Source organism: Python bivittatus, unplaced genomic scaffold, assembly GCF_059951505.1.
Source record: "Python bivittatus isolate LINGU-HERP-01145 unplaced genomic scaffold, Pbiv_v1 ctg000190_np1212, whole genome shotgun sequence".
Classification (NCBI taxonomy): domain Eukaryota; kingdom Metazoa; phylum Chordata; class Lepidosauria; order Squamata; family Pythonidae; genus Python; species Python bivittatus.
The window spans coordinates 1,484,779-1,503,029 of NW_028277042.1; the positions used below are offsets into that span (position 1 = coordinate 1,484,779).

General features: G+C 46.5%; 1 protein-coding gene across 4 annotated transcripts in view; it reads right to left on the bottom strand.

Moving 5' to 3' along the window:
* Positions 1–278: 278 nt before the first annotated feature.
* The window catches only part of WDR59 (WD repeat domain 59), a 59,610-nt gene continuing 41,637 nt past the window's right edge, over positions 279–18,251 (bottom strand). The window contains exons 19-27 of one of the 4 annotated variants that reach the window (XM_088135862.1): positions 17,216–17,272; positions 11,802–11,935; positions 10,040–10,121; positions 8,109–8,221; positions 6,916–7,054; positions 6,743–6,815; positions 5,152–5,275; positions 3,879–4,021; positions 279–1,727 (exon numbers count right to left, since the gene is read on the bottom strand). In XM_088135862.1, the coding sequence (XP_087991988.1) occupies positions 1,492–1,727; positions 3,879–4,021; positions 5,152–5,275; positions 6,743–6,815; positions 6,916–7,054; positions 8,109–8,221; positions 10,040–10,121; positions 11,802–11,935; positions 17,216–17,272 (1,101 nt within the window). In that variant the 3' untranslated portion in view covers positions 279–1,491. Of the gene's footprint in view, positions 1,728–3,878; positions 4,022–5,151; positions 5,276–6,742; positions 6,816–6,915; positions 7,055–8,108; positions 8,222–10,039; positions 10,122–11,801; positions 11,936–17,215; positions 17,273–18,251 lie in introns of those variants that run through there. The other 3 variants (XM_088135860.1, XM_007428187.3, XR_015795243.1) reach the window with 3 other exon arrangements.

An 18,251-nucleotide genomic window follows, 5' to 3' on the forward strand; every position in this document is an offset into this window, starting at 1 on the left:
TTCTATGCAAACTACAACTTATTTGATGGGGCCCTAGAACCAGGAAAGATCAATTTCAAATTGGTCTCACTCCTTACTCATTATTAGAGGAAAATTGTCCATGCTGGTGTACATCTCTTGGCACTGCACAAAGTTTATTGTGAGCCCACAACTCCAGGCACGAGTAGCTGCTGCTATCTACTGGTGAGAATAGGCAGCTGCTGCTAAGCTCTAAGTCTCATGAGGAAGACAAGTGCTATTTAGCCTTACAACCCCCCTCCCACTTCCCTTCTCCCTTTGTATCCTGTCTTTTGGATTGTAAGCTTACAGGCTTAACTATACAGAAAGAGCTCTGTGAACCTGTTTGTTGAAAGGGGCCTTAATAAATAATAAGTAATAAACACATGCAATGAAAGAGTGCTAATTTTTGAGTCATGTTGAGGAGGGAAAGAGGGAGTTTAAGTCTTCCTCCAAACTTGTCAATAACTTCAAAGGCTGCAGAAGAAGACAACTTTATAAAATGTTCTTAATTATTAAGTGAATATACAAAAATACACTTCCTCAGCTTCAAGGCTTGAAGGAAACTGTGTGACATAGTGTCTATGCTTTAGAGAGGGTCAGCAATCCAAAGTCCAGGCACTGAAGGATCTAGCCCAAAGCAGGAGGGCTCAGTCCAGATTCCTGTTGGTACCCACAAAGACTGTATACGATTGCTGCCTTCCCCACACCTGTTCCACCAGGTTCAAATGCCTTTCAGCATCAAAAATACAGATTGCTCAATCTGGAAATTGTTACTCCAAAGCCAAATATTGGCCCTGCTGTTTGAGAATCCAAGGCCTTCTTTCTTTAAAGAACCTGCTCCCACCTTTGTCAAGGAAGTCAATTCCAGTCAAGCAATTACAGCTCAACCCTCTTTGGAAAAAGGGTACTTCTGTAGTGGCAGATGAGGAAGAGAGAAAAACACCTGCCACAGGACAGGTGAGACCTTCCTCTCCAATGCTCAGGGTAAAGTCCACACTCCAATCCTGCCTTCTTCCTAAGGGATGTAACAATTAATTCAAGCAATCCAGCCTGCAAAGACAGAAGGCTTTTCCGTGTCTTGGTAAAAATTCTCTGTTCACTCTGATCTCTTCACATAATATCAAGACTTCTGAAGTCAATTCAAATATGCAACAATAATCTAACCAAACGGAAGGTCTTCTGGAAGGCCTGGCTTCCAAGTACATATTTTTGGGGAGACTATTCATCTCTCTATCATGCAAGAACCTTTCATCAGACCAGGTTGTTCTCCAGCTTCAGTTGTCTCTTCTCTTGCACTCTGTTAGGACAGAACACCCTCAAAAAGGTTTGGAATCACTAGCCACCATGCCTCACTCCTGCCAAGACTGCAGAGTGTCCCTGCAATCAAGAAAATGGGCCATCCATGTCAAAGCAATCTGGGATCTTTGCTGCAGATCAGATGAAAATCATCTGGACCAGGGGTGATCCAAGTCAGCTGCTGAAGATGCTCCATCAGAAAGTGCTCTCCAGCAAGCAGTGGCAGCCACAGCCAGTGGGACACACTTCCTGGGTGCAGAACCATTCCATCATGTGGCTGGTGTGTCCTCCATGACCGCAGGTCAGACAGAAGTTGGAAGAGCCCCGCACGGCCACATGGCAGATGGCACACTGGAATGCAAAGCCTTTGCAGATGGCGCACTGAATGCCACGCACCTCACTGCGGCAATAGCTGCAGTAGACGCCAAACTCTGCCAGGGGAGCAAGAGAGACAGGGGTGATTGGAGGGTTGCTGCAACTAAGGCCAGGTAAGTTAATCCACACACTCGAAGGGGAAGCGATACAAACATGCTACTAAAATGGCCACCGACAATCCCTCCTTTTCTTTCCAACACAGCACGCACTCCCCTCAACAACAGACACCCTTTTCAGCAATACAACCACACCTGTAACAGGAGGCCACGTGGCAGAAGTTCTCCTCCCCAAACTCAGCCTCACGGGTAGAAGACAAAACGGGGGTGCTTTGTTGCAAAAACTGTTATGCAAGACTGAGCAATGGACCATCCTCTACGAAGCTTCTCTCATTTCAACGACTGGGAATGGTGTCCCTGTGAATTTAAGGCTTGCGGAAGGGGTCACTTGGGAGGCTTCTATCAGAGATCCCCCAAAGGCATCTCTGTGACTGGGACCCCATCATTTTCCTGAGCTTGAACAAGGGCAGGACTGAGCTTTGGAGAGTTCAGCATATATAGAAACAGCTCACAATTTCAGAATCTGAAAAAGGAAACTGCTCCCTTTTTCTACCAGCTGAGAAGGTGGCTTCAGGAAGCCCTAGAAGTTGCTCAAGGCCACTCTGAAGCTCAGTGCGTGCTTCCCATTCAGGTTTGGGGGATCAGCAGCCAGGATACCTTTTTGGCTGGCTGAGCCCACCAAACCTCAGCTTCCCCTTCAAACTGGCCCCAACGAATAGGAAACACCACAACTGGTCAGATTCTCTCCACCAACAGGAAACGGCTGGGTTTCTACTCCAGCCCTTGCTTCTTTCTGCCAACTCCTGTTGTGGCTGAGCACTGTGTGAGTCAGGCTGATACAGTTTATTTAATAAAGCCTGGTCAAAAGCCCCAGCAGAGCCCCACATAGGATCCACGGCTCTTTGTCTCACCTGAAAGAAGGCAGGACTTCCCCAACCCCAAAATAAATGTAATAGGCCCAAATATATTTGGGAGGAGAGAAAACCCTTAAAAATACAGAGAAAGCCACCTTAAGGGAAAAGGGAGCAGGGTCCAGCACACTTTCATGGTTGTTGGTTCTGATGCAACTCCACCACGCCAGCGAGTACAGATGACTCTTGGCTGTGCTCTCTGAATTCTGGCTTCCTGCCCTGAATTGATGCTACCATCAGAAAGTTTTCAGAGTGAGGGGGGGGGGGGAGACCTCCGGGACATTCCTGGTTTCATGCCAGATATCAAATACCCCAAGAGCTCAGGAGCCAGATGGACACACCTCTCCTGCTGAGCCCAAATGCAAAAAAGCTAACCTGGGACCTCTTCTTCCCTCCTTGCTGCCCTCCCCTTTCCTGCACCTGAACCTGGGAGAGAAGTTTCTCTCTCTTATTTGAACGGCTCCCCCCATAAACGTCCCTGTGTCAGGATTTTCATTCTCATGGGAAAGGATTCATCCCGTTATCTTTACAATAACAAATAATATTTTGGCTAGGAGATCATGTGAAAACACCTGTTATTGTGTGTTGTGTATTGTGCTATTTACTGCCACCTATTGGCGTGTGTATGCTAGTTACCCAGTGGGGGTGGCATAGAGCTATAATACAAGGAGAGGAAAATGTTCAGCCTCTCAGAGTAGTTGTTAGTTGTTTTAGTGTTAGCCACTATGTAGGTTTTATGGGCTACGTAGTTGTAACAAATTACCAAGTAGTGTACCTCTTCTGTAAGAGTTTGTAGCTAGAGATTTTGTTAAGCTTGTGTTGCTAATAAGTCTTGGATGCTACAATATAATGAGGTGTTTTTCTTTATATTTTGTATGATATTTGCATTTTATGGAGTTTTTGCATTTTTATCAATAAACACCAGTTAGTATATATTTTCTGACTGGATTTCTTTGGGAAACAAGAAATGGACATTGCATTGTGAATAGCTGTTGATGTGTTTGCTTTCATGGCTAATATTTTCCTGGAGTTTTTGCTGCGCTCTGCACAAACAGGAGTGTTTGTGATTATCACTCTGCACGACACCCTGTTTGGCAAAGAGTCTAAAGGGGAACAGACTGGAGGGCAGAAGAGGCGGTTTGACTGATAACCGCTGAACTGGGGCCCAGTGGCCCTTTCCATGAGAACAGTGGGCCCTCCCAGAGGGCCAAGTCACCTTAACGGAGGGGTTTCAACTCACCAATCCCTTTATGAGGATCAGGGGGGCAGGAAACAAACTTGAGAACTTCGGCCCGTTTCTCTCGCAGGCCCCAGCGATAGAGGATTTCTCCGTAGCACTTTTTATAGTCGTCAAACTGCTGCGTGTTGGCAGGATCCAGAAGCCTGGAGAAAAAGATCCGCAAATGGGCCAGTGGGTCCCTGACATGGCTGGGTTAGTTCTCTGTGGGGTTTGTACAGGCCTTCCTTTGCTTAACCCATTTTCTCTTTGCCCTGAGTTCTGTCCTTCTGTATGAGCACAGAAGCTTTAGTGGATTTCTTTTCTACAGACCGCTTAAAAATTTATTTATGAGTTTTAGGGTTCCGCTTTTGAAAAATTATTTATTTAATTATAAAACCTGTTACTCATAATGAATGTTATATGCACTTTAAGCTATTCTGGAGGTAAAATTAAAAAAAAACATATCTCTGCATCTTTATTATTATAATTACATCAGTACTATTTCAGCTACTAACAGAACATTTACAGCCACCTTTCCTTTAGGAGCATATGGTAGTAAACATGAAGAAATCGCCGGGCTGAGAGCAAGCAATTTGCCCAAAGCCACAGCTGTTTCCATGCTAAGCGGGGGCTGAACCTGAGAGGCCTCAGTCCCAGGCATCTTCACCACCCCACCAAATGGCTCAGAGGAGAGGGAGGAAGTTCTGCTGCTTCAGTTATCTGGCCATAAAAAGTCGCTTTGAACTGAGTGCCTTCACAAATAATTTAAAAAATTACTGGGCTGGGGTGAAATTTGGGTTATTATAATTACGTAAAACAAGAGGGCAATTTTTATCTGACTGCAAAAATGCAGACACAGCACAAGAATGTTCAAGAATGTACCAGTTCCCAGCTATAAAGCCCAGCACTTCAATCATACCTTTCACAACTGAAAACGCTCGTGCTTGTGCGAATGCTTCTACCCAAAAGCAATATTTAAAAGTGTGAATTACATGGCGCAGAGGACAAGAACAGCAAGAAAAACTCCTTCCCGAGGATGTATCTTCTAAGAAAGCAAAATTAGATTCTAGCTCCTAGACAGCTCAAGATAATCTCATAACCCAGCCACGCTTCCTTATGAAATCTAAAACTAACTGGGAGGCGTGAGAACACCGTAAAGAGTTCCAAAATCATGATGTTTTGAACTGCAGCCCAGTTCACCCTCTTTATGACATCCCAAAGAGGTTGGGGGCTCTCCATAATGGCCCATTGCCTCCACCCAACAAGGAAGCTGAAGGCAACTGGCCCTTCCCACCTTTTGTTCCTGTCGTGTTGGTCTTTCTCTCGGTCCCGGGGGTCAGCATACGCCAAGTTCCCAAGGCGAAAATCATCAGGTGAAGATTCAGCCCAGCCTAGCGTGTGTTCCATCTCTTTGCTGGCTACAAAAGTCAAAAGTTGATTAGCTGATCCTAGAAAGGGTGCTAACAGCAAGGACTGTGCCAAGCTGGGAGAGGATCCCCCACCCAGCCCAGCAGCAAACTGTCCTGTGCCAAAAGTTGTGACACAGCTCTTTTAGCATTTGGCAACACAAGCAGCATCAAAAGAAATGGCTCAGCCTTAAAGCAGGACAGAAACAAATGCTTCTAAGCAATTCTGGAGTGCATTTCAGGTAGTCAACACAACAACAGATGATCCATATCCCTTCTTAACTAGGCAGATTGCTTTTAAAAAAGTATTACTTGATGGCAGCAGGCACTTCTTCAGAAGAAACTTTCTTGCCTTCCAAGATGGTACCTACTAAGTTGCATGAGTGCATTATCCAAAAAACACATTTGCACTTAGGCGACCGTGGACAGATGTACATGATCAATTAATTGCTAGTAACACCAACGAATCCTTTAGGTAATTTAACCTGGAATGCCTTTAACAGAATACCATCTCTCCTTTTCAAAAATGCAAAACCTACTAATAAGACAACCGAGTGTCAGAATCCTTGCAATTGTTTTTTAGCACATAGGTTTGTGGTTCTGCCATTCCGGCAGGAGGGGGGGAGCAGCTTGGAGCAAGGACTGCTCGGCAGGGGCAAGTCATTTCCTGGACCATCAGAGACAATTAAACACCTGGCAATGGAGGACATCAGAGAGCCTCCTCTGTGATCAAGGGGGAGGGGGGAAGGAAAGGACTTTAAATTTGGGGTTTGGCTGGGGGGATTTAGTTCCAGCTATTTTTCTTTTGCCAGATCATGGTGTGCTTCTGTTTTTTTTTTTCAATAAAAATTCCTATCCCTGAACCTGTGTCAGTTTCAACGAGGAGTGCTTTTATTGAGAACTAAGCACAAAATGACACTGAGGCACTCAAAGCAGCTTTTTTTTTTTTGTCTGCGCTCGGTCATTGCTGACCCTGCATTGACTGCTTGGACGAGTCCTTGCAGTTTTCAAGGCAATTGTTTTTTGGAAGTGGTTTGCCATGGCCTCCTTCCTAGAGCAGAGCCCAGCTGGCGAGCGCAGGAGGCGGGGTTTCCGTTGCTTCGCGCCCTTTTTGGGCGCGCGCGGTTTTTCGCGCTTACCAGCAACTGCTCCCAACTCCTTTTTTCAAGGTGCCGCGCCAGCATTTTTCCTCCCACCAGAGTGAGAGTGCCCATTTGTCTACTCACGTGAGTTTTCGACCTGTTGGGTTGACAGGAACTGGGGAGGAAACAGGAGCTCACCCTGTTTAGCACGAAGGCTGGACTCAAACCGCTGAAGCGTCGACCATTTCTGGCCGCCAACTTTCAGCGTCATTAAGCCGCTGCACCACTGCGTCCCCCTTCAAAGCAGCTTAAACTACCCCAAAAGATGAAAACCAACACATATATCCCAAATATGAAGCCTTGTGAGATATGTCCAAAGTGGCAGATGTGTGCCTACCTATGTTCCAGCTGCTGGTGCTCAGTCCAGGGTCTGACATGCTGGAACAAGAGCCTGAGGAGGTAAAGCTGGGCTGTTGAGGGCAAAACAAGAAGAAATGACGTCAGGGTGTCCCCCAAACAGCACAAATGGGGCTTGGAGGGAAAAGAACAGAAATACAGATCAACTCATACGTATCGACTGTGGCTAGAGGGGCGCTGAGGAGCAAGCCCTGAGGGATTCAGGATTCCCTGGGGTCTGGATTGGGCCTCAAAGACACTACACAGCATAGCCAAGGTCTGCACATCATGGAGCTGGCAATAGTGTGCCAACCTGCAGAGGGGAAAGAAGAAAAGAAATAGCCCTTAGCGAGTTATGGATTAAAATTTGGAACAGGGGTGCTGACTTGTCTGATCTGCCGATGGCAAAAGTAAAAACAGTAGCTAACTATGACACTGGAGAAAAATAGTGCACGTGCACACACAGCGGCTGAGTGGACGGGGCAAATATTCAGGGCAGGCAGGAAGATGGATTTAACTTGATCACTCCCCAAAAGAGGAAGGCTCGATATCAAAACCTCAGTTGCTTCTATTGCCATATTGTTCAGTGAACTTAAGCCAGGCCTCCCAGTTTAAGGGTACATTATTGTGGGGAAAGGAAATAGTCTACTTTCTTGGGTAAGGGCAATAATTAGAATTCTTGACTAGTATTACCCCTCGCTGTACTTGGAAATTTCTCACCCATTTTTAAAAGCTTGGGACACACAGAGCTCCAAGAAGCTAAATTTCTTTGCCTAATAGCACTTTTGTTCTACAAAGTGCCCTCAAAATGGACTAAAGTTAAATACTTTCTGGCTAAGGCAAGGTATGTTTGAGGTGCGACAGGTTAAGGAGCCTGGGACGGCACAAGTGAAAACATGAAAAATGCCCAGCAGAACTAATGCCACTGCTTGCCCAGAGATCAGGCTCTCAAGGAAAGTTTAGATAAAATTGTATTTCACGGAGAGAATGCTGGGATACATATATTTATGGGTTCTGGGAGAGACTAAAATAAAATTCACTTGAATGCAGCCAGTCTTCTATCACTAGAGCTTTGCCTCTAAATTGAGGGAGCCTGAAAAAGTTTGAAAACCCCTGCTATAAAGAATCCCAATAGCATTGCATATTAGTAAAAAGCCACTGCTTGGCATTTCAAGTAGGTTAACACAACCCTGGAATACTGGAGCAAAGTTGATTTCCTTTTTGTCTTTTTCAGCCTACCAATCAGCTAATGCTGACCCAACTTCCTAGGAAGCGAATCAAGAACCCATCACCATGCAGAGCTCCACAAGAGAGCAGGACAGCAGCCCTGCTGCTCTCCAACGTTTCCGTTCCCACCGCCTCCTTACAGAGACTCCAGGAGCTGGCGGCCGAAAGGGTGCTGGGCCCAGGGGGTCTCCAAGTCTGGGTCAGTGTTGGGGTCAAGGCAGAGATCGGTCGCTACCGTGGCCAGTGACCAAACCTGGAAGAAAAGGCCATGTCAGAGGCAGCAGCTTTTCATGCTGCCCCAAGCAAAAACTTTGGGGGGCTTACAGCATATACAATTCAGCACCCAAACCGCAACCAAATTTCTAATCAATTAAGATCCCCAAAAGTAGAACCAGCATAAAAATGACCACAATGCCTGTACGAAATAAAGGCTCAGCAGAAGAGCACCATCCTGATTGCTCTCCAAAAACTTAACCGTGGGGCATTCAGGGCATCCTGATCTTTTTTTGGGGGGGGGCAAGTTGCCCCATAAGGTTTGTGGAGTAACCATAAAGGCTTACTTTTGGACCACCACCCACCAGCTTCACGTGGGCAGGGCAGGGCAGGGCAGGGCAGGGCAGGGCAGGGCAGGGCAGGGCAGGGCAGGGCAGGGCAGGGCAGGGCAGGGCAGGCTCTACTTGGAGAAGATGGTCCCGCAAGATCCAGATGACTCCCTCCCTAATGACGTTCAGGAAGCTACTAGAGACCTGGCTGTTCTCCCAGTGGTTTAGTCATATGTTTGTCTTTAGGCGATCATGTTTTCTTTTCTTATTTCTTTTCTTGTTGTATGTATAATTTAAAAAGGATCCAGACCCCAGGCCACGTAAGGCTTTGTAGGTCATACCCAGCACTTGGCACCGTTTCCCAAAACAAACCAGCAGCCAATGCTTGCCTGCACTACTGAAACTGCTCCCACGTGCCAACAAGAGGGCTGCTGCCTTCTGGAGCACCAGAGTCTGAGCTGCCCTCAAGGGCAGCCCCAAGCACAGTACAAGACAGTAATCCAAACACAAGGTGATGAGAGTGCAAGGGACTCTTGCCCAAGCATCCTGCCCCAAGAAAGGCTGCAGGGGACCCACCAGCGGAAGCTGGGCAGTCTTCTGGCCACAGCATCTGCCTGCTCTGCTGGCAGGAGCTGTGAGGCCAAAACCCCCAGGCAGCAGAACTGCCGCCATGTTTGGAGCCAACGTGGAGCCAGACGGTCTTTGGGTCAGGAGCCCCCCCCATCTCGCTGGGATTCAACCCGAGCCTATTTCATTCTGTCCAGTTCCCCACAACCTCCAGATACTAGATTGGGACCCCAACTGCAATCCTTATGGCAATCCTGCAAACCCCAATTGTATCCTCCCTCCACATCTGCTCCCAGGAAGGGAGACTGAAGGCTGGCAGAAGTTGTAAAATTTGCCACTAAAAATGGCTTCCTATGCTCCCACCCTCCTTGTACATGTGAGCAAACAGTATGGAGTGGTGGGCAAAAGTGCACAGGATGATGGCATCATAGCCTGGAGGGAATGGGTAGAACACCACTTTGTAGGTGCTGCACTGCACAGGGGAATACTTCCCTTCACACACATGTAGGGATGTTGGGCACACACCTTTTCCTACAGAGGAAAATGTGACATTGTAGGAAAGGAAGACAAATTAAATTTGGGGATGCTGCTTTGAGCATCTGCAAGTTTGCAAGTAATGTTCCGCTCCACTGAGAGAAAGAGGCAAGTTGCTAGTGAAAGGAGTCAGCAGACCATGGGCTTCCTTCCACCTTTTCCCAGCTGAGAAAAAGTCTCATGTTCCCTCCATCTTCATTCCTCAAACACCTGAACCGGAGAAGATCCTTGCAAAAGGAAGCTGGGGTGGGGGGACAGGGGAGGGATGGAGGGGACACTAAAAAGAGCAAGGATCAGTGGGCTCACTATGCAAGGGGGAAAGGGCTTTCCTCTTAAACCATGGCCTCCTGTCTCTTCTCAATGGCCACCCCGCCCCGCTCAAGATGGTCTCCAGACAGCCCCGCAGAGCGATGGGGAAGGAGCAGCACCTGCAAGAGGTCTCTGCGTCCCACCGTCAAGGCCGAGGCTGCGTTCTTCTGGCAGGTCTCCTGAATATCTGCCACGTTTAGTCTGAAAGAGAAGAGGTGCGGCTGAGGGATGCACAGCCTGTTCTCCTCCGCAGAACTGCCAGCTACCAGGTGCAGGAGTTACATTTCTCAGCACCTGGTCTACTGGAGGAAAAACAACCACCAACACCTAGGGGCATGTTTACATTAAGCAATGTATTGCGCATTCCACGTCACCTAGCAGAAATCAGTCACTGTGGTTTACAATAGTTTTGAGTGAGCCCAGCCAATTCTGCTTTATGCAAGACACCTCATGGGTTATATCATGTGCAAACCCTATCAGTAACATCAGTGATGCAGGTAAATCAGAGGATTTTCCTTGTCTATCCTCACCTTCCTGCTTCCCCGCAATGCTTCTGCTCCCCAACACTTCTCACAGCCAAAATCAACAGGTGAGGCTCTTAGATAAAGTCTGCCCCCAAGCCCTCCATGATAGCTGCCACTGGAATACCTGCCGTGAGCTCCATTTCCTCTCCCGGCAAAGGCCAACAAATGATGGATAACATCCACAAAGGCGCTTGGATGGTTGCATCTAAACGTATCAGCCAGGCTTTAGAAGCTTCCAGCTCACAGATGCAGCTAATCCATGGAGCAAGATGTTCAGGAGGGCCCTTCTCCTCCTGAAACACTGCCCTCAGATCCTACTTTTCCTGCTCTGGAAAAGGAAACACTTTTATCTTTGACCAGCAACTGAGTGAAGGACAGAACCTTTCACTCCTCTGCAAGGCTTCCAAAGAGCTGTGTTTGTGGTCCACAGAGACTATTTAGAAGCCCCCTGACCTATGGAGGGGACAGAAACAGGGACAAGTACTTTGGAATGTGGGAGAGAAGAGGGTGGTCCTTATTTTACCCAGCCCTACAATTTCTATTTTAAAAATCTGTTTCAATTAGACACCACAAAGAAAAACATTGTCACATTTGTGAGATGGGTGGCTATATAAATTTGATTGCTAAATAGGGTAAGTAAGTTAAGGAACAAAGCAGCCAAAAAAAAAAAAATGTTAAGGAAGGACAGAATAGTGTCAGAACTGTGGTGAATCGTAGCAATAAAAGCTTATTCATGAAGCCCCTGAGAGAAGAGACACCAACAGAAAGCCAGAAGATAAATCCAAGATTTCATCCTCTTCAACCTTCAGACGAGTGGGGGTAACTCCAGCAGAATAAACCCCAGGGCCACATCTCCAAAAGACAGCCTTCTTTAAAGCAAGGTTGCATTCTGAAGGGTTCCCCCCCCCCCCCGCCGCCAGAAAATGCATGTACAGCAAACGGCTCTTTCCAGGTTTAATGAGGGACTCCTCTCTTGAATGAGGGCAGCCCTGAATCCACCACAAACAGCTGGGCAAGTTGTTTCTCGCAAGGTTATAACAAACTGAAAAGGGGGAAAGGTTTATATAAGGATAGACAACGTCTGCCAGTCCGAGAAGGGAACATCCTGGAGAACTCTGTTCTGTTCTGTTTCCCCCCCAGGCCTTCCCTTTCTGGGGGCTGTTGGGCAGCTCTAAGAAGTCAGTCCTCCAAGCAGAAACCAAATGGTTTGTCCCCAGATTGATGAATTCTTGCCATCCCTAAATTTCAGAATACAAGTCATCCTGAGATCATGCTCCTCTTTCCATTGGGATGACAGCCGTGCCTTCCTCTCCCCCTGCTCCCCAACGACACTCGAACAAATCGCTCAGGCACTCACATATACATCTCCCCTAATGATTTATGGACAGGGAGCAGACAAGAGGTGTCCTGAATGATGACTTTTCCAGCTGCTTTGATGGGCCGGCTGCTGGCCTCTGTCCCCTCACGTTTGCTCTTCCATCGCCTGGATTTCTGCAGGAGGAAAAACTTCTGTTAGAGATGGGGAGAGTGGAGAGGGAGTCCAAATGCAACATCTTCTTCAGGGGCAGGAGAGCTCTGTGGATCTCTCCAAATTTTGCCCTACTTAACCAAACAGGAGCAGCCACTACACTGAGGCTTCAGAAAAGGCAGTCACGACAACAGCAGAAACAGAGGGAAGGGCTGTGGTGTTGGGGGGGGGGGAAGGCCCAGAGAATGGCACGGAAGGGAGCTAAAGCAGGAACACAAGAATCTTAAACCGAGTCACACCACAGTCTGATTAGCAGCGGGTTGCTTAACCTGGGTCTTTTCCAGCCCTCCTTGGAAACACCCAGGACTGACCTTCTCCATGCAACGTAGGTGCTATACTAAGAGCATTTCTGTGTAGGCTGGAGGAAAGGATAACCTTCCAGTCGCCAAGGATAGGTTTGTCCAGGGGAGATAACTGCAACCTTTCCTAATTCGGAAAGGCTGGTATATTGCGTGCACGAGAGAGAGGGATGGAAAGAAAGAGGAAGAGGCCAAAAAGAGCTTCCTGAGAATCCAGGGGCTGCAGCAACACAAGCTGGCAAGAAGCACTCCAGCACAAGAAATGAGAAGCAGCATCACAGAGAACAAGGGGGTTTACTTATTCTGGGTTGCAAGCAACTGGCTACAGCTTATAGCTTCAAAGACAGGTCATTTTATTCATCCCATTGGCTAGATTTCCCACATTATAAGATCAGTTTCCAAATACCCCTAAGGGAGAGGGGAATGCATGCAGAATGGGAAGGATGATAACTACATGTGCTCTGTGGGATCTCATAATGTTTTGACATCTAATTTGCAGGAGAAGGAAAATAAATGCCTTATAACATGATGAATCTCCCAAATGGGTCAACATGTTCCCCCAACAGGTCAAAATTATCATTTTTGCAGGGTGGGAGGTGGGAGACAAGAATGGGGATAGCAATGGGTGACTTCTCATTCCTCACCCTTAAAAACCTGCAAAAAGTCAGCAAAATGGGGGCCAGAACAACAGTCCCCTAAATGGTGATTTCAGGCCATTTTGGGATGGGGAGACCTGCAGCCCTATTCCCAGATTTGGTTGTTTTGCCATCAAATTTTGGCAGTATGGTCTTGTGATATTTGGGGGGGGGGGTTGAAAACAGGATGCCAGGGACCTCTTATTCCCACCTTTGGGGTACGAGTGGATTACACTTTCAGGCAAGCCCATTATGAGACTTGCAACAAAACTCCCTAGTTGCCCTTCCTATCTGTGCAAATTATTTACGTTCAAGATGAGAACTTGGCGCATCTCCCACAGCTTCCTCTGTGATGTACAAATGTTTGCTGCAGACATGAACAATATATGCAGGCACATAAAAGCTTGAAGTTCCTGTATTTTCACAAACCATTAACATGCAAAGCTGTTTTCAAAATGGTAAAGAATGTATAGAGGGGAAAGTTCAAACGCTGTGACCAAGCAACTTCCACCTCCGCCCATATATACAAAAGTGCTGAAATATTTGGAATTCGTGGCCTGTGGAGAAGTTTCCTATTCTGAAGAATGGGAAGTTCAGCCATCAGTATGATCTCAGAGGAAGAAGTCATACGAAGTGATGCTGGCATCTTTGGCCATGGTTAGAGTTTATGCTTCTCCTTGTGCATTTATGCAGCTGAAATTCTCACATGCACCTTGTGGACAATGCCAGGAATTGGTTAGATGTTTCTGCAGTCCTGTACAGAAAGGCACCTACGCCCCTTGGTTTGTGAATGTGCAGGCTGGGTATGTATTCTATTCTTAAAAGAGAGAGAGAAAATGAAGCAAAATGTTGCAATTTATCTCATCTTTTGCAAATCACACATATTTGCTTATGTTTGTAATTCTGAATTCCTGCTCCACCTGACAAGCCCTTCTATATTTAAGTGACAGGAAGGTGATTCTTAACTTAAGACTGTCTGCCACAAAAGGAAGATGAGATTAGAAAAAAAACCTGCCACAGCTACTATATTCTTAGCAAATCTAACATAATTCTACAAGTTTAAAAATAAACCATTTGAGGTTAAAGTGGCCTCTCAACTCAACAGAGCAAATTCATCGGGTACTCAGAAATTTCATGAGTTTCCATAAACTTTCAAAGATGCCTTTAGTTAAAAGTGATAAGAATATTCATTTAAATCAGAGCCATGGAATCAAAACAAATGCATCTATTAACACATTTTAATTAGGTGCTTGCAATTGGCCACATTAACCTTTAAAAAATAAAAGCCACAAGCGCCTCATAACATAGCAATGGTGGGAGTAGATTCTCCCTTCCACTTGCCCGTTAAAATTCCTCCTCCAAGCAGTTCCTTAAAAGTTAAATAATATCCTTTGAAATCCTAAAATTCCTGGAATGGCCTCTCTTCTACAGTATAAAGTTTAGCACTTTTAGCTGCTGTGCAGACAGAGCTGTCACTTGATTGATGAGAAGCTATTGGCCTCATACAGGCAGAAACATCCATTTTTTAGCAAATAAGTGGCATTGGCCAACAAGCATCTAGCGTGGTATGGAAGAGTGGAGGGCAGCTGCTGCTGCTACACAGGCCAGCTGAGGGCAACAGCACTAACACCCGGCTGTGGGAAGGGCGCAGGGGAAGATCAAGCACTGGAGAGCTAGAGCTGCCTCATCTTCCGCCATCAGGAAAGTTGCAGGAGGAGAGCTGTGTTAGTCTACAGTAGCCGAATATCAGGGGTCTGAGGGCACCTTTTCTGACCAACAAATGTTATTTAAAAAGGTTATGCCTTTTTAGAAAAGCAGTTAGGTAGAAAAGGTGCTACCAGACTCCTTGCGATTGTTAGCATCAGGAAAGGGACACCGTGAGATAGGATGCAAGCGGGAGCCGCACTCCGCGAGCATACTGCAAAAGTTTGCCCACGCCACTGTTCGTGGAAAGAGACAGCCAGAGCAGCAAAATTATGGATTGAGACATGGAGCCAGCCCAAGAATAAGCCACTGACTGCTTTGTGGCAACCAAGGGGATCTTTCCACAATCAGCAGAGCCGGACTGCCTACAGGCACGCACCGCGTCCTCAGCTTCTTCGAGGAGCGAGAGAGAGAGGAAATGTTGGGATGCCTCTTGGCTGGATTGGATGGGGAAGGAATTTCACACTGAAGATCTAGGCAACCTTTTCTGGACTGGAGCACATTGGTGGCTCCCTGCAGCGGATAGGTTTCAGCTGATAGGAAACAAGTTTAGCCCAAAAATGAAAACTCATCCCGATGTTTACAAGGGTTTTAAGAGTTAAGCGGTGCAATGAATGCCTTCAATTTCTACAAGGCTTAATGCTCCTAACACCCCAAAATGGGGGGGGGGGAACATACACAAACAGTTCTTTGTGGGGTTCATGTTCCCAGCATAGCCACTTCCTCCAAGATCAGTGGTTCACAAAAAAGATAAAGAGACACAGCCCGCCATCTCATTCCCAGTTCTGGCTAATGGCCTCTCCCCCCTGCTGAGCTGTCTTCATGGAGAAAACATGGACTCCGGATGGCTCACCTGGGTGGAAAAACAATCTCTGCCGTAAGTTCTTTACTGCCACTTCTACCCCAAGCTCATTGTAGGGAGAAGGAGCACCAGCTCCATCCCTCACAGCTCACACAGAAGCCAAAGATAGTGAAACTCTCTGCCTTAGGAACCTGGGAGATAAACAGAATTCTAACTATTAACTACCCTACTATCTATTTTGGATAGCTCACAGGCCAAGGGAGAGAGACAATGACTCCAGCGCTTGGATTATCCCACTTCAAACTGGAAGCAAGAGGCTTACTGAAGATTCCTCCAGGATTGGCTACAGACTAATAGGTTCCACCTTCACCTTCTCTTTCATACAGTTTTTCAGTGAACATTTAAATTATTCTCAATTTGGACAGTTGTTTGTTCATGTGAACCTGTTGATGGCCTCCATGTTCTGTGGAAGTGCCAATTCTGTACCCCTGAAATATCATTCCTTGCATGAGGGACATCTCAGAGGAAGAGGACCTAGATTTCAAGGCCATCATCTGGGGACCATACTTTGTGCTTCAGCTTGCTGTTTAGTTGTTTGGCTATAGCATATTGCATGAACTGTGTTTTAGAAAACCCAGACTTAAGGGTGTTGTGTGAATCGTGCCTATATAGGTTACACACAGAACTGATGACTAATTAAGAAATATGTCCAATACAATTATAAGAAGGATATAAGCTTGGATGCAACTGCTATACTGAAAACAAGTAGCAAAATAAAATGCACAGAATTCCTATCATTCTGCATGAACACAACTGCTCTCCCTTACAAGAAATGTGACATCATTCATTAACATTTAGGCCAGCTTGAAGAACACGGTGTTCTGGATTTAGTATTCTGCGTGAATGACTCAAGTTTGCAGACTTTGCAAAATGTATTCTCAGAGGAAGAGATGAGGAAATCTACGGCCACTGGAGTCCCACTCTTAAAATAGCCAGAGATCCTATTCTGCCACACCTTGAGCTTCTAAGCTGCACCAGGTATCTCCCCAAGGGGCACTGCAACTACAACTAGGGGACGCAAATTGCTTTAACAACAACAATTAAATCAAGTACAGCAGATAAGTATCTCCAAATAGCAGATGTGGAGAAAAGGCAGAGAGCGCATGGACATCTACTACCTTCTTTGAATTAGGCCAGGATTCACGTTTCACCCAGGGGTTCCCAGGCCACCATTCTGTCTCTTTATTAGCCTAAGTCTTTACTAGCCCAGATCCTGAGAAACTATTTTTTTAAGTTGCATAATACCCTACTCTGGAGAGAAGGAAGCCCTTCTCCAGAGTCATGGTTCCCTACTGTCTTGTTTCCACCACTGCCTTGAAGCAAAAGCAAACATTTTGTCCCAGTGGATATATCTGGAATACTGAAAGCATGTTCTGAACATTTGCGCAAAATGCTTGCCTCGCCACTGTAGGTGCAGCCAGTCATGAAACTCTCGTTTATCAGAAGATGATAAATGCTCTACCACACCTTCCAACCCCACAGGTTACTTTGACTTTCTGGCCTGGTGAACACGGTTCCAAATAAAGCACCAGCCATTTTTATTGTGGAAGGAAGCTTTCTGGCCCAGGAGGATCCACCTCCTTTTCCAAGTCCAGCGTTATGCGGACATGGTCCCCCCACGTGGAGTCTCCTCCCTCCACTCCAATGCAGGTCACACAAAGCCAACCAAGTGCCAAGTTATTCTTGGGCCTGTGAGGAGCAGACAGAGTTAGTCAAGAGTGGCAGGAAGACAGCACACAGTACCGGGAAGTCGTTAATTGCTTGTATGGACCACCGCCGTCTGGCAGAGCAAGGAGACATCTGTGCATGAGAATGTTACGCCCGGAAGAAGGAAAGGAGGAGAGCCATGAAGAAAATAAGAAAAAGGAAGAAAAGAACACGCAGCTGAGAAACTCTGATTTTAAGGATCAGGAGGCTCCAAGCTGCAGAAACGCAAAGAGGGCAGCTTCAAAGCATGGCCCATCTGGAGACACTCCCTCCCGGTGCTCCTGCTGCTCCTTTTTGACAAAGCAAAAATGGAAAGAGCTGCCCAAGAAATGTGTCCTTTGACAGTCAACTGCCCCAGGTTACAGACAAAAGTGGCCCCCTGGCCCTGCTGGTGACTTTTTTAAATTGAAAGGTCACAGACTGTTTTACTTTCAACCTATGGACTAGACCTACCGATGGAAAGCAGGGAAAAGGACGGAATTGTAATCCACCAAATTACAAGCCAGAAGTCTGTTTCTGGTGGTTTAATTTTCCCTGCAGGGGAACTGAGAAAGAGAATAGGGAGCCTCTGCCACTAAGATTAAACCAATCTTTTCCTGCAGGTTTGTGTATGACCTCCTTGCATTCCTCTCTGCTTTTAGTAGGAATAAAGAAAGGGAAGCATTCAGAACTCCTGACAGGCCAATGTGAACTGCTTTCACGTGGTATGAAAAACATGCAAATTACTCTGAGAGCCCACCCACAGGACCCATACGACTGAAGTAGAGGAATTCCAGATTATACCACCCTAGATGCCACTTTCTCAACCAGCAACTAGATATACAAGCTTTATTCTGCATAGGAGACTTGTACGTGAATATTAAAAAAAATGATCCCAGTTCTAAATGGTAAACTCAAGAATATCTTCATTCCTATTCTAAGCAATGCATAGATAGGGTCCATTCCTAATAAAGTTCTGCTTAAATAGTCCTGCTTACTAATCACTGTGGCTTGAGCCAAACTTGACTCTGAATTTGTCCACTGGGCCACGAGATGGAACACCCATGGTTCCAGGACCATGGGTCCCCAGCCA